Source organism: Pezoporus wallicus, unplaced genomic scaffold, assembly GCF_028554395.1.
Source record: "Pezoporus wallicus isolate ANWC-B61680 ecotype Strahan unplaced genomic scaffold, APGP_CSIRO_Pwel_v1 contig_3817, whole genome shotgun sequence".
Lineage (NCBI taxonomy): Eukaryota > Metazoa > Chordata > Aves > Psittaciformes > Psittacidae > Pezoporus > Pezoporus wallicus.
Window position 1 is genome coordinate 9343603 of NW_026635157.1, and position 16377 is coordinate 9359979.

A 16377-nucleotide genomic window follows, 5' to 3' on the forward strand; every position below is an offset into this window, starting at 1 on the left:
TCCAGGTGAGGTCTCATGAGAGCAGAGTAGAGGGACAGGATCACCTTGTTTGACCTGCTGATCACAATTCTTTTGATGCAGCCCAGGATACAGTTGGCTTTCTGGAGAAGGTTGACATATTTTATTAAGGCAGGAGTTAAAAAAAAAAAAGGAAAAAAAAGAAAGTCAAATCCTTGGGTTGCAAAAACACCAGCTGAAAACTTTTTGAGAAACAGGTTCACTTATTTTTTCAAGCTCTGTGTTGATTTCTAGTTTATACCTTAATACTGCAGAGCACGTAACAAATATTTAGCATGAAGTCACTTGATATAACTATGGTTCTGAAGGCAGGCATGATCTGGGGGTTAAGTAAGCAATAACATAAAACATCCAAATATAATTCTCTAGAGACACTACAGTGGCATTTCCAAAATAAATTTTTCAAGATCTAAACTTTAATTTAGATCTTTAGTTTTTAATTTACAGACATTATTTTTCCATTCAAAATTAAAATGTGCTAAAGAAGTCTGATAAGTTCAGATAAATTAATGCTCACTGGTCAGCATCAAATTTTCAGGTATAGTTTGGGGTTTTTTTTTTGTAATTTTAATCAGTTTTAGTTATAATTAAGTAATAAAAGTAACTGTTCCAAGAAACTCCTGACGAGAAGGCATATACAGCTGTAACTATTATATTAAAATAATTTACTTATTCTTCCATGTAGGTAACCTATTCAAATCATGTTTCTACTGGATCAATTGTGTGTCACTCTACATGGCTGCAGCAGCAACAAAGCAGCAATGAAGCACTGCAGAGAAAACTGATATAGAAAAGGATGTGCAGCTCCTCAAGAGATACCCATGACTTTTTAGCTATATAAACCCTAAGAATTATTATTTTTTTTCCTGGTAAGAAAGGAGAAGTACTTTCACTTGTATTCTAATTACACATTTACACCAAAATGTAGGATGGAGAAAAACAGCGCTCAAAGCAGCTTTGGATTTTAACATGCAAAAGGATATTTAAACTAATACCTGCCATGCTCTCTCCTGCTCCTTGACCTGGAGAGTTCAGCCACTGCTGTCCACTTTGTGACACTAAAAAGTTGTCCAGTGTAAAAAGGCAGCTTTGCATGGACCACATTCAGACGGTTGAAGGCCGTTTGATGCTTTTCACAGGATGGGCTACTTGCTGGCTTGTATTTCAGAGTTAACTTTTCATTCATTTTGTTCTGCCAGTGCTGTGCAGTGCAACACTTCTCCTTCTCCTTTTCTTTTTTACCAGCTTAAAATACCTTAAGTTTCTAATTTTTCTTTTGAAATGTGAACTTAAACAGGGGAAGTTTAGATTGGATATAAGGAGATATGGTTTAGTGGGAGGTGTCCCTGCCCATGGCAGGGGGGTTGGAACTTGATGATCTTAAGGTCCTTTCCAACCCTAACTATTCTATGATTCTATAATTAACAGACACTATTGACATATGGCTTGCTTTGATTAGGTTAGTCCCAGTTGAGATGCGTTTTGCTCACTGCAAACAACAGCAGAAAGAATTGGGATCTCTGGGGAAGGGGTAAATAGGTTGTACATGCAGGCCTCTTTTGCAGCCGTGGGATTACCTTCAACACTTACTTTTAATGAATTCATCTTCAGAGAACTCTTGAATCAGATCATGTCATATTCAACCTTTTTCTGTGTGCATTTTGACGTTTGTCATATCTTTCACAGTTTCTCTGCTGCATTGCTAAACACCAGCTTCACTATAAAATGCACTCTGTGTCCACATTCAGAAAAAAAAGTTTAAACAGAAAAAGATTATGTTTTGAGGTGGTAAATTATTGGCATTTTTCACTTTATGATGATATTACTAATTTCAAATTTCAGATAAATGATAAAAAAAAAGGAGACAATAAATTGACAATAACATCAATAAACGGAAAGAAAAACATTTTAAGTTTGGTTGTAAAAATCTTAGACTGAAACAAATATGTGAGTCATTAATTTCAGATAACAGATAAAATATTTGAATTTAGTAATTCTTTTTATTAACTTCCTGAACTAAAATATCTGTTTTTAAAACTCTTTTTTAATCCACAATCTCCTTGATTTTAATCCTTGAGTTGACTAATTTGGACCAATATGGACAACACCAGTGAGGAGTTCTCTTTCTGTCTTCACTTCCACTTTTAACACTTTCAAGCTGCCACAGTTAACTTACAGAGATACTGCTTCTAAAACTTCTCAAATAGGCGTGTCCTATAAAGCACTTCTATGGACAGAACACAGACCAGTGTAGCAAAGAGCAGGAAAACATAAAAGCACATAAAAATGGGATGCAGCAAGTGGAACAATTTCTTATGAGTACTGTGGACAAGAATTTTCAATAGTTTCAAAACTGGGGCAAATGTTGCTATTCGTGTAAGAAATATGAAGAAAATACATATACTGCACTCTTTGGAGACACTCTGTCTGCACAGAGGTTGGGTGCACTACACCTAACAGAATGAGGGCAGAGTGAGTATTTACTCCACAAACATTTCTGCCACTCTGCAGTAATGATAAAACACTCATACAGAATGTGATTTCTCCAGAGATGACGACTGTTCACTACTAGAAGGGAGAACAAAAGGCTGCACTATAAGCGATATATGGCTGTAATAGACGTGTTGCAAGATTGAAGATTTATGTTTGCTAGCTCAATCTAGGTCAATTTAGTAAGCCCATAGCCTTCTCATGCTACTATATTCTATTTAGGGATCCCAGAGTAACTCTTTTAGAAGCTGTGAGGAAAAGTTTCACAGCAAAGGGGCACTAATGATGGCCCTCTTAGAAAGTCCATAATCCTTTGAAATTGTCTTGTTCTATAAAGAAGTCAGACTCAAAGGTTACTTAGATGAATTTAGATCTTAGACATTATTTCCAGGAGCTTCAATATAAGAAGATGGTGTCTATGCATGTCTTCACTGCAGATCAAACTATATCAGATAGCACACTTACCCTTCTATTTTTTTTTGTGTGTGTGTGTTTTCCTGTGGCATACTAGGCTGCATAGTACATTCAACAGAAGTTGAGTTTGAGACTATCCAGCAGCTTTGTCTGAAGAATGAAGGGTAAATGCAACAAACATCCTGAGTATCATTGCATTTTTTATTTTATGATAGCATCCTTACATTTGGAACTGGTACATTTTAAATGCTCTTCTTGTTCCAAAGAATAAAGACCTACATTGTCACTATTTGAGCCTTCTCTTAATAGTGAACTGATCTTTTTTCCCATGACCAGATGAGAAGGCAGGGGAAAAAATGCAAACCAATTCCAACAAGTAATGTGAACAGAAAGGGCAAGCTGAGATCGTTTAGTTTCATGTTGTTCCTTTCAGGGGTGGTGATAATCACTTCAGAAGCATCATGACAGATACCTAGCTAGACAGGTTAACTATTTCGACAAGACATGATTGTACCTGGAATTTCAATGACAAAGTACTTCTATAAGAATTATACTTTATTACATACAAAATACAGGAAGAATTAAAACTAATGAAAATGTCAGAGCATCAAGAACAAAAACTCTATTGTTAATATCAAGAGCTATTTAAAAGCCTCTGACAATCTTAATACAAATGATCACTTATTAAAATGTGGAAACGGGGAAACGGGAAAAGGCAAAAAAAACCCAACCAAACTCTGAAGTTTTAGAGCAAGTCTCCACCTAAGCACAGTGTTTCACAGAACTATGCCCAAGCAATACCTTTTTGCACTGGGGTATTTAATACTGTGGAAATGCTGCCTTAAATTGTTGTTGAAGCAAAACTGAAAAAAAAAAAAAAATCTTGCTCTTGCTCTTGTAGGAGTTTTTCAGTTCCTATTCTAATAGCTGCTGTACATGTCCTGATATAAAACAGAATGATAGGGAAATCGATGCTGACTTTTGATCTTTCTCATATTAAAAATTCAGTCTAAACAATTGCCTCAGTGTTATTCTAACAGTCTCTCTGGTGGGCATCAGCAGCCTTTGGCACAGTGTATCTGAAAAGCATCAAGAGAGATACGAGGGTAGCTGGGCAGCAGGCAACCTCTTAACCTAAGAAACTCAAAGTAGGGAAGATGAAGGATGGCGGTCATATTGGAGACCTTGTAAAATAACTAATTGCAAAGCAGGGAAGAAGAGGACAAGTTCTGAGAGATGTACCATCAGAGTCCCTTAAGGAACTTGTATGAGATTGCCCTGACTGAGCAGGAGAAGAGAGTGGAGGATCTGAGCATCAGGAAAACATTCACTGAGAAATGGGAAGTTTGTTTTGAAACCCCATATCTTGCCTAAGATGAAAAATTTAGGACTTTCCTGAGTGATATTTGTCTCTGTAATGTCAATGTTAAAACGGACCATTGTGTCAAAGGAATGTCACAAAATCATCCAGGAGTGAAAGCTGCTGAATCCACCTCTTCTGCCAACTTATATTGCAGACTAGAAATGGGGACTGCTATGGGGAAGCAAGGAAAATCCACAGGTATCTGATGTACCTCCTTCTGGTGTGAAAGGCATGGTTTTAGGGAGACTGAGGCTTAGGAACAGGCAAGGAAATCCTCCACAGGGTGAGAGTCACTGATGCCCCCCAGGATGAGCTGGCATTAACTGTGTTTTCTTGAAGGAACACACAAAGAAAGAAAATTCACAGCAAACACTGATGTAAATCTTTAGAGTTTCAATAGCAGCTGAGCACATGTGCATTTAAACTTCTTCTTAGAAAATGGCAATTTTTTTGCCAAATACACAACAGTCTCGCTGTGCCCCTAAGGCACATTAGTCACCTATAGGGACTCTATCTGGTTTATATGACATCTCATGCTTTCCACTCAGGCAGTAGACATGTAGATAGAAAAGGATTTCTGTCCACTGTAGTACAGCTTTCATTCTATGAAAAGAGAAATTTTACTGCAAGTATTCCTGATTTTAAAGTTTATGGAAATACAGTTGAGAAGTTTGCTATTATGTTTTGCTGCTGCTGGGAAGGATAGGAAAAGTGGGAATAATTTCCATCTATTATATCAATCATTTCAAGAACAAAAATACATATAGTACCTATAGATGAGTATGTGTTTAACTGTAGTTGTCTTACTGTCAAAAATCATATAATTCAGTTATCTGATTTGTTTAAAAGACTACTGGAATAATCTATTATAATACATTAATATTGTATGTTTCTTGCAGTTCAAATAAAAAAATTGTATACCTTAAAACTTAAATAGCAGTTTCATAAGTAAAAAGCAAGGGCAATCTTTAGGGCATATAACAATATTTCTGTTTGCCTTGCCTGTTCATGTCATCAGCACAGTGGATATCGACATATATCCCCATAGCCAGAACACTATAAAATGAGCCACTTGGCCTGAGGAGTTTGCCTTTGCAATCAGATATTACTTTGTTTAGAATAATCACTTCACAGTTTCTACTTAATAAAAAGATCCATAATTAAATTGGAACTTCTTTTTCATGGAAATTCAAAAGAACTAGTGTACCATTATACTAGAATAAGCTTTCAAATCCCTTAAGGAGCTTTGGTTTGCAATACCTGTTACTCAGCACTGGTTTTCTTTCTAAGGCAGACCTTTTCTTTATTGACTGCTTGTTCACAAACCTCTGTATTTGCTGCATTTCCTGCACTATTCATGGTATTGGCTGAAAGAAAACCAAGATGTAATATAAAAATGTTGCCACAAGAATTGAATACATTGATCTGGAGCTGCTTTATTTCAGTAGAGATATAAAGCAGACAAATCAGGCTCATTTTTTCACTTGAAATACAGAAACTGCCTGATGGTTTTAATAAAAGTATTTGATTAAAAGACATCTCTCCTTCTAATCTGCTTTTTTATCACCTTTTTTCAGGTTAGTCATTTGGCACCTCTGCTGGGAGGTGAATCCTTTTCCAGGTTTGTGGCAGAGCTGGGGGAAGCAATGGGACGTGGGCAGGCTGGCGTGAGTTCACCCCAGAGTCCCAGTGCTAAGGAGGAGATGCTCGTCACCTTGTGCTACGAGGTGAATGGCTCCTGCTACAGGACCTTATACCCCTTTGGAGTCCAGCTGGCCATTTATGTGGCCTGTGCCTTGGGCACACTGATCACGTTGCTGGGGAACCTCCTTGTTGTCATCATCGTTTTCCATTTCAAAGTCCTGCACACGCCCACCAACCTCCTGATTCTCTCCCTTGCCCTTGCTGACCTCCTCCCGGGGCTGACTGTGCTTCCCTTCAGCACCATTCGGTCTGTAGAGAGCTGCTAGTATTTTGGAGATGACTTCTGTAGGCTGCACACATTTCTGGACACAGTCTTTTGCTTGACCTCCATATTTCATCTGTGTTTCATTTCCATTGATCGGTACTGTGCTATCTGTGAACCTTTGCTCTACCCCACCAAGTTCACCATCAAAGTGGTCTCCATTTACGTTGGGGTGGGGTGGGCAGTGCCTATGACTTATAGCTCTATCCTCCTCTATACTAAAGCTATTGTAGAAGGACTGGACCATTTCTTGAAAGACATGCCCTGTATTGGTAGTTGTCAGCTGCTGTTCAACAAGCTCTGGGGGTGGTTGAACTTCCCAGTATTTTTCTTCCCTTGCGTAGTAATGATAGTTTTGTATGTAAAAATATTTACTGTGGCTAACAAGCCAGGCTGACAAACAACATGAGTAAAAGTACTTTGTCTCAGCTACACGTGGGAGCATCTAAGAGTGAAAGAAAGGCAGCAAAGGCTCTTGGGGTAGCTGTAGGAATCTACCTCCTGTGTTGGTTTCCCTTTACTATTGACACTATGGTAGACAGTCTTCTGGATTTCATTACCCCCCCAGATCTGTTTGACATCCTAATTTGGTTTGCTTACTTCAATTCTGCCTGCAATCCCTTGATCTATGTATTTTCCTACCGCTGGTTCAGGAAAGCTGTAAAACTAGTCTTTTAACTCATGGGATCTTTTGCTCCAGAACATCTAAGTAGACATGTACCAGCAATGACCAAAGCTTTCATATGCACTGTAGAAAATATTGTAGGCTATTTCATACATATAGATTCTCATGAATATTCTTCAACATCCATTTAGCTAGTATTTCTTTTCTTATTTTATAACATTTTTTAACAGTTGGCTCGGGCACATCCGCAATTTAAATACACATGCCATTCTGTGACTCACCTTCCACAACACATGGCAGACACACCTTATTAAGGTCTTGCACTATGTGATTCCAACAAGCGTTTGAAAATTAGCTGTAGCAAACTCCAAAGAAGACCTTGTCCACACTATTCTTCAGTTACACCACTATTTTTTACACTATTTTTCTAGCCCAAGGGGTGCGCCCCTGTGCCAATGGCTACATATGGGAGATACTATTCTGAATTATGTTTACTGAAACCCATAGAATGTGTGCCTGCTTGATCTGTGTGTGCAAGGAGGACACTCCTTAACTATGAACACCCTTTTCGCCTTGCTCTGTATCTTTTCTACTCCTACTGCATAAAGGCAGGGAGAAGAAATGGGAAGAGGACATGGAATGCACAGCATACCCCAACTCCAGATACCAGTAGGTGTCATGATGTTTTATGTTTTGTTCTTTTGTCTTCTTTTCCCTGACAATCCTGAGACTCCACATGCTCTTTTGTTTGCTTGCTTCCAAAGAAATGAGTATGTCTGCTTACAGACACAACATATGCCTACACACTTGGGTTGTGCAAAAAATGCCAGCATAGGTTCTCAGTTTACATCAGCTATCTTTATATGCTTTCACAAGGCCAATTTTAAATCTGTAGATGCTGGTAAATTGAGACCTCTGTTTAACAGCAAGCTGCATGTTGAAGTTCTGTACTATTCATAAGAAAGTTATTTTCTACCTCATTATTATTAACATTTTATCAGAAAAAAAAAGTGCTAAGCAGTAGTGACTCTTCTATACAAAATTAACAAGCAGCCCAATAGCAGCTCTAATAATTTTGTCTTCTTTTTCTGTTAATGGTATGTAAAACTGTTCTAGGTTTGAAAGTTGTTAAAATATTTAGTGCCTTCTAAAACAGCTCATTCCATCTCGTAGTCAGCTGCATATTTTCTGAGTGACAAACACAAAGAGAACAGACAACACAAAGCATGCAACTAACAGTAAGAAACCAGCAGATGCCCCATGGCCTACTGAAAAAAGTGGATAGTTTTTCACTGGGTGCTGCAGACAGTTGAATCAGGCCCCACGTGTGTAAGAACAAAAGAGAGGAATTGTGCAGCAGATATTCTGTGGGAAATCATTGCAATACTGTGATTCTTGTAGCAGCTGCCTGTTTTAATGTATGCAATAAACTAAATGGTAAAACCTTTTTCCCCTCTTTTTTATCTTACCATTATGCTTTTTGCATGGCAAGAAAGTTTCCTCTACTAGTACAAACGAGCTATAGCTTTGGGATGTTGTAATCTGTTCTGATATCTGTTTATCTCAAACTCTTTGGTTTTAACCATAATCTTAAGACCCCAGTCAGAAAAAATACCGGTATTCAAAATATTTAACACTAAAGCATATGTATGGAGGAAGGAGATGAGAAAGAGGGCCTGTGTTATTTTCAGGGGTGTCCTGAATAGAAAGTGACTGTAAAATGTTGGTGTTTTTAAACTGGGACCTTTATGAAGCCTTATGTCTGGAGTTGGAGTGTCACGCAGTCCCACTTCACTCTCTCAGTGTCCAGTTTGCTGTATTAATCTTCACTGCTTCTTAGGACAAAAGCCACGGCTACTTCTGCTGTTCCTCTGTTTGCTCATGCTGTAGCAGAAGGCAAAAATCTGACCCTTACTTCATATAGCGGTAGATTTTTGACAATAAAGGTACCAAACCCAAGCAACCAGGCTAAAGAGTGAAAGGCAGGATCGGATTCTTAGAAAAATTCAGGTCCTAAATTACTATAGAAACATATAGGGAAGCTGTGGTACATCTTGAAAGACCTGGACTGTGGGACGAGTTTTTAGATTAAGACTCTTAAATTTAATGTGATGGGTAGGTGTTTATAATTATGGTAAAAGCCTATGCACTGATGATAGCATAGCCAGAATGTCTTTCCAAGCTCAGGCTGTAGTTAGTGAATACTAACAGGATATGAATCATTTGTCTAGTGACACCTAAGATGCCTTAGGCAAGCTGCTACATCTACATGGGATAGCATCCAGCACCAATGAAGCAGCATTTAGACAGGGCACATCTGGGAATCTAAAATTGCACTAGATATTCAGCTGTGGGGCACTGAGCTTAAACAAGGCATGTAATAGAAGTTTAGACATTTAGCTATATAGAAATCTGCAAGTCTCAAATTCAGTCAGGTTGTAGGAGCACCTTAACAACATCTTTCAATAATGCCTTTTGCTCTGAACTCACTGCAGCCAAAGCAATAGAGAAAGTGAACTTCCACTGAGTTTCTAGTTGTTTTTTGATATATTTTCTATGGGTCTTCAACAGATCACAGAGGGTATTTGCCATGAACACACTTAACTGGCCACTTCTTTTTGAGCCTCACCATATAATATGTCTTTATAGTTTTCTTCTGTTGAAGTGGATGAGCCTTATTCTCCTGATGGGTTACCACCACCTATGCCACTGTACAAGGACTATGCCATAACACCGTGTGATTGTTGCTACATCTCCTTTTTGGCTAAACAGCAGGCAGGAATTACGGAGAAAGGCAAAAACAGAGCCCAGAGGACTGATTTGTACAGTGACAGTGGCAGAGCAAGCAAGTGAGAAGGAAAAGCTGCTAAAACTCTGGAAGTAGCCAGGATTGCTTTCCCCATTTTCTGACACCACATTTCACAACTATCACTAAACAATATATTCAGCATCCTTATAACTCCCAATCTGCCCTTGCTTTTGATGTCTATTTGGTTTATCTATCCAAATTCTGTTAGGATCCCTTTGAATGATTGTTTGTTTTTTTCTTCTCCATGGTTTCAAAAAGCAATGAAGATAATTATGAATTATAAAATGAAAACAAGGAGGTGCTGTAAGATGATGAAGATTAATTGTTCAACAATGACCTCATTTTCCAAATGAAAACCGATCAGATTGTATCAGAGCTAGTTGCTGGCCTCAAAGTCCATAAATACTCTTATTTTTAATATATTTCCTTCTGTGGACCTGTATTTCTTCATCTGAACAATATTTCACCATTTAACTGTATGTCATTTATAACTCTTTGTAATTTCAAAATGGTCTGGCTGAAGTTAGAAAGATTATGTATTTGTAGGCAGTACTTAATTAAAGACTGGGCTTTGAAACAATAATGTCATCTCATTTCATTATGAAAGTATAATACAGTCTTTGAAACTTAAAGGAAGTTTCCTGGGTTGGTTGTTTTTTATTGTTTTTATTTTTTATTTTTATTTTTTTTTTAAACATTATCAATATTGAGCACAAATATTTTCTGTTTATTTAAAACATTCTAACATGTTAATTACTGCTGCTAGAGAGAAAGTACCAGACTAAATAACATGCAAATAGCCAATGCATTTAAAAAAAAACCCAACAGACAAAACCACAAACAAATAGGTTTTACAGGCCATTCTGCAATATAATTAATCCATTAGCTTGTCCAGGCTGGAAACCATCATCCGTCATAATTTTGTACAGCATGGGGTGTAATAGAAACCTAATCTCATTTCAGGTTCTGAAGCAGATATTTTAATTAAATTAGCAAATGGAGATGATAACAACAGTAACGGGAATTGTTCCTGATGGTGGAATGCATCAGTAACAACCACCTGGGAAGCTCTGCCAGTCAGTTTGCTATTGGTACCAAACACTGGCAGCATTGCTTTTCCTATCAAAAGTTAAAGGCAGGCAAGTAAAATGTGATAGCAGACAGTGAAACTCATCCACAAGGTAAATTAGAAAAACACATAGGAATCGCTCACACCTTGAAAAGAGGACACTCAGCAGGAATACAAGGGCAGGGTTGGGCTGATTCCCCTTCATTTCATCATGCATTGTGCAGGCACAGGGAGCTGGACGGAAATGAGTGCCTCATTTCTATGTTACCGGTAGCCCCTGATGCTTGTGACACCCATGCTGCTGGGCTGATGTGCCTGTCAGTTCAGCGCCAGGGCAAGAGCAGGAGATGGTAGACAGAAATATATTCAGAAAGGTGGAGTGGATTCAGATTCTGGGCTAGGAGTAAGGTGTGCTCTTTCAAAATCACACTATGTTGGTGTTGTTTAACTTCCAATTCTTTCAAACATCAGGTACCATACTGAGTATGGATCTTCAAACAGTATGTGTTTGAAATGACATCTCCTTAAGTTTTAAACACAGCATCAGAATATAATTGGCAAATACTCTGATCTTCAGTCAGTGAATGTTCAGAGCATCCTCTGTGGTATGCTGAGCCTATGAACCGCATAGCAGGTTTCAACATTTTCCCCTTTCTTTCCCCAGAGCTTTCCCCATTTCATTTAATCAATTGAAATCTAATCATGCTCCAAAAGCAACAGGAAAGGTAAGCAAATATGTAAGTCTGTCCCCAGTCCGCAGGTAACTCTCTAGAAAGAAGCCAATGAGTTTAGAGACAGAATTGTTTGGCAGCACTCCATTTCAGCACCTCTGACAATAACAATTAAAGGCTGCTTCTTTACAGTTCCTGTCCATACACCACTGCTAGCAGAGGAAAGCATGCAGAAAATAGAAGGAATCCTCCTGCTTCATTTAAAGGGTAAAACAGAGCACATTCTCACAGTCAACGGCTTTTCTATAGGAGTTAAAAATTTTCTAAGGACGTACTGCACTCTTAGCAGTATCTGATCAATAAGTATGACATTATGGCTGGTCTATTAACTGTATCTTCATAATTATATTATTATATTGAAGAATATGAAAATATTATTATATTTTCCTGGTATAGACAAGATTTTAAAGAAAATTTTGTTTTATAATCCAGCTTTTCCTTCCAGGCTGTAATATGCTTGCTGCCACCAGTTACTTTTAAGAATTGCATCACAAAGATCTTTAGTTATTTAACAATAAAAGGTGAATGCTGAAGATAAGTGAGTTGACAGCAGGTGAGCACCAGCATTTTGTTCATAAAACACCCAGTATCACTAGGAAAGCATTTGGATACCTCTTTCAAATGAACATTGATTAGCAATGTCTGTGCATTACCTCCAAAAAAAAGTACCAAGAGCAGATAAAGTACTTTATCGGCAGATAAAGTATTCTCACTGATGAAGAGAATTATTGATTAATGGAAAGTACATATTTTAAATCAGATAGCAAAAGATGTATTATTTTCTGGAGAAAATCTGACAGCGAGCTCAGCTAAAGCTTTGTAAATCAGGAGTGACTGGGCTCAATCAATAAAATTTATATGACAAATGTTTGGAGACAAAAATCAAGGTGAGGCCTTAATTCAGAAGGGACGTGCATTATACTCTCATTAGCACACCATGTAGTGGAATCATCTTGGATCAGCTTTAGTATGCCAACAGCATGGATGAAACTCCTGCGCATGTAGAAAGTAAAATCATTGCTAATGTGTACAACATTTCTGAAGCAAATATGCATATCAAGAATGTATTTTTTCCTTAGTAACTTTAATTTATGAAAGTGAGATTTCCAAGCATCAATTAACATAAGAGCTATACATAGGCATATAAGTCTCCGAGGTTATTTTGCCTCTCCTTTCAGCAAGCTTTGAGACACAGGAGGAGCCACCTATGTAAAGGGTAGTCTTATCTACTACAGGCCTTTAGCTTCACTCTATTGTGTTGACAGCTTAATGCGCTTTACTATTAGTGTGATTTGGTTAGGTTGTTATTAAGGTTTCCACTGCTCTATTTATTTTTAAGTATTAGTGATGACCAAGGTCTATGCTGTGGCGAAATAAACTTGCACTTCCCAAGTTTTGCAGCCCTTCCCTAGAGCAGCTGGTCTTTGTGGAGGAGACAGTGTTCCCAGCAATTAGGTCCTGTGTGCTGTTTACTCTGTGGGATTTAATGCACATGGGGCATCCTGCAGATGACGCAGTCCAACCCAGGGCACTGTGGAACACCAGGGTCTGTAATTTTCCTTTTGGAGAGCCAGAGAGGATGCAGAAGCACCTCGGCTGCTATGCAGATGGCCTCGAGGCTCACCCCTGCCCCTTCTTCTCAGGTACCTGGGTCAGAAGGAGACTGGGATTTGTATGTCTCTGCTTCCTATAGCTTCCTAGTGCCCTCACATCCACGCGTGGCCTGCACCCCCTGTCCACCCAGCCCAGGACTGGCAGCCATGGGAATACACCCTACACTTTTCCTTGTTCCTGGAATGGCTTGCCCCTTTGCCCAGCTAAATATTCTAAGCCTCTACATTTAAAGACACCTTTAAATATATCGGTAATTTCCTACTCACTTTATTCTAAGTGTCTGCTCCCATTTAGAAATGATCAAAACTGAAGGCAGTGTTTCAGCGCGGGCTGTTAATGTAGTAACATTGGATTTTTCCCTGTAATATTGTTTCCGTAGTCATGTTTTCCCCTTAATTTCTGAGGCGACAGCACCTTTTCTTTAAACTACACTTCCCCCCCACTCCCCAGTTTTTCCACCCCCACAGGGCTGCTGACAGCTCAGGGCTGCCCCGCTCCTCCTGCTCCACCTGTCAGCGGCGAGCCACCGGCCGCAGGCCGGGGAGGAGCCGGCTGCGAGGGGCCGCACCAGCAGTGCCGGGCGGGCTGCCGTGGCCAAACCCCGCCCGCCCGTTCAAGCCGGTGGGCGGGCAGTGGCGTGGCCCTGCCTCCCCAAGCCTCAGCCGTCGCGGCTGGCGGGGTGGGGGGGCTTATTCCCGCCCTGTCGCCGTCAGCAGTGATCTCTGGGTCCAGGTTCGCCAGGGCTGGGTAAGAGCAGCGAGAACTGTGTTGCGGCTACGGGGCGTGCTTGCTGCCCTCCCGGAGGGAGGGAAGGAGGGGGGGTCGGGGCGGTGTCCGTCCGTCCGCCCGGGAGGGGCTGCCAGCAGAGGGGAGCCTCTGGGAGGGCGGTGGACGGAGTCGAAGCGCCCCGCAGGACCTCGCTAGGGTCGGGGCCGCCACCCTCCTCAGTCCCGGCCTGGTGCTGCCGTCCGGCCTGGGTAGAGCGGGGCGGCTGCGGGCGAGCGGGGCGGCCAGGGCCGGGACTGCGGGGCGGGCGTGGCTTTGGAGTGCGGCCGCTTGTGTCAACACCGCCCGGGTTCCTCCACGCCCGTCCGGTGACATGCCCCTGGTAGCATGGGTTTAGGCTTGCCGCTGCCCGTGATGCTCCGAGGGGAGACTCGGGGCCTGCAGCCAGCGTTTTATATGGAATTGTAGGGTAGGATGGTCACCTTCGCCATGTTGAAACGCCCTCCCTGCTATTCCAGATCCGAGGTGAGGAAAGCATGTCAGCAGGAGGAAGGGAGATTGTAAAAATCACTAGTGTAAATAGCGAGCCTGGGTCTGGTGTGTCAGGCCACTGGCCCAGCCTTGTTACTGCTTTGCTGGTGAAACTCTGCTGCATCAGGAACGGCCACTTCTTCAGACTGTAGAAGGAAGTGAAAGGTTTTGCTCTGCTTTGCACCTTAATTGCAACTCAGTGATAGAGCCCCAGGATACTTTGCTGGAAACGATATGCTTCTGCGTTGTGACCCCCTCCACTGATGAGCAAGCCGTGCAAAGGCAGAGAGCCATGCTGACAGGGTGAACAGAGCCCTCCTTACCCATCATCATCAAGGTGTGCACTTTGCTAGCAGTGCAGCCTTTCTGGGAGTTTGTGTGAGTGCTGTTAATAAGAAAGAAACAGGAGGGAAAAAAGTTAAAATATGTTAAAGTTAGAAGAAAGTGATGCTAAATGGTGGCATTGTTATAAACTGTAATTGTGTTCCATTCATGAAGGCATCTCTTGTAGTCTTGTGTCACAATATTAAGTAGCACTCTTCTTGGTGGCTTATATTGAAGTGAAACTCTTCGGAGGAGGAAGGCAGGGCGGGGAAGTGACTGTGAACTATATGTAGTCATTAGTATCCTGGCAGGCCTCAGAGAGACTAAGCATCCAGCGCAGTCAGATTTTGTGCAAATAACTTCTCTCTCTGTGTACTTGATCTGAACATTTGGGTCAAAGTGAACAAGCTGCTGTTAGGGAGATTTTGGTGTGAACACATAGCATGCTAGATGCCCTGGAGTTCTAATCCAACAGGGAGATGCTGTTTGTCTACCAGCTGCAAAAGCTTGCATGGAGCAACCTGATCTAGTGGAGGGTGTCTCTGCCAATAGCAGGGGGGTTAGAGCTAGATGATCTTTGAAGTCCCTTCCAACCCAGACCATTCTATGATTCTATAAAAGAAACTTGGCATTTCAAAACACTCATTTTGGGTCCAATTTTTAGCCCTTCAGTTGCTCCTCTCCCCAGTAGTTCCAGTGTTCATTTTCCTATTCCTGCTTCGCTGTTAGGCCTCGAAATGCTTTGTGCACTCCTAGGAAGTATAATTCCCTTACCTAAGGTACTTCCCCAAGACCTAGTATGTTCTGTTAGGCTTGTGAAAGCTATGTGCTTCCTTCACCTAGTTCATTATAAGTATCAGTGTGGGCAAATCAGAGAATGATAAGCGTATTCTTATTTTAGCCAGGTATGATATGCAGTGGTGATGTCTTAGGCCTAATATATTTCAGGATTCTGTATTTTAGTTTGCCACACTGGTCAGTCTTGAATGCCACTGCTTTAAACAGAATTGTTTCTGGGGAAAATTACTAAAACACTGACCAGTGGCACAGTCAAATTTTTTTTGCTTGTTTACCTTCTAAGAAAAAAGTACTTCTAGCCATTATGTAGCATAGCTTGGTTTTTTCAGCATTGCTAATGTGGCAAGGCTGAGGGAATTGGGCAGAGTGTAATAGAAAAATACCTTTTGGTGTCTTTTATGTTAGTGTTGGTGCAGTAGAGCAAACAAAGTTTTAAATCAACTTCGCTTGCTTTTCCCTACCCTATATGGATTTAAGTTTGTCTTCTACCTGAAACTAGATGATAAAAGAAAATCTGGAGCCTTTTTTTAAGAAGACAGGAAGGATTTAGTTTTATTGCTATTTTGTTTGCATGTCTATTCTGCTCCACAATTGGTTTTGTATTATGGAAGCCCCAGCCTGCTCTGGGGCAGTGGACCAGGATTCTAGCACATTAGAAGCTATAAAAGCACAAAATGGAAAGTACAATCTCTGTCTTTAAATATTTTAGCCTAATAAAAGGGGAGAAAAGTAGACAAATTCAGAAATGAAACTGAACCTCCCTCATCCCCATTAGAGAAAATAATGACAGTTTTAATACTCACCTCTGTGTTACTAAGTCAGTTTCTATGAGTTGGTTCTGAGTATGCCTCAAGTGCTGGAGCAGAGTACTTCCTGCATACAGTCTACCCTTTATTACA

The 16377-nt window shown here is 40.4% G+C and overlaps 1 protein-coding gene across 1 annotated transcript; it reads left to right on the forward strand.

The window, feature by feature from the left end:
- Positions 1-5639: 5639 nt before the first annotated feature.
- Positions 5640-6929, forward strand: LOC130597082 (trace amine-associated receptor 5-like). The gene is given in 2 exon segments (XM_057405304.1): positions 5640-6631; positions 6634-6929. Coding segments are annotated over 2 exon segments (996 nt in total). The 5' UTR covers positions 5640-5931.
- Positions 6930-16377: the final 9448 nt, after the last annotated feature.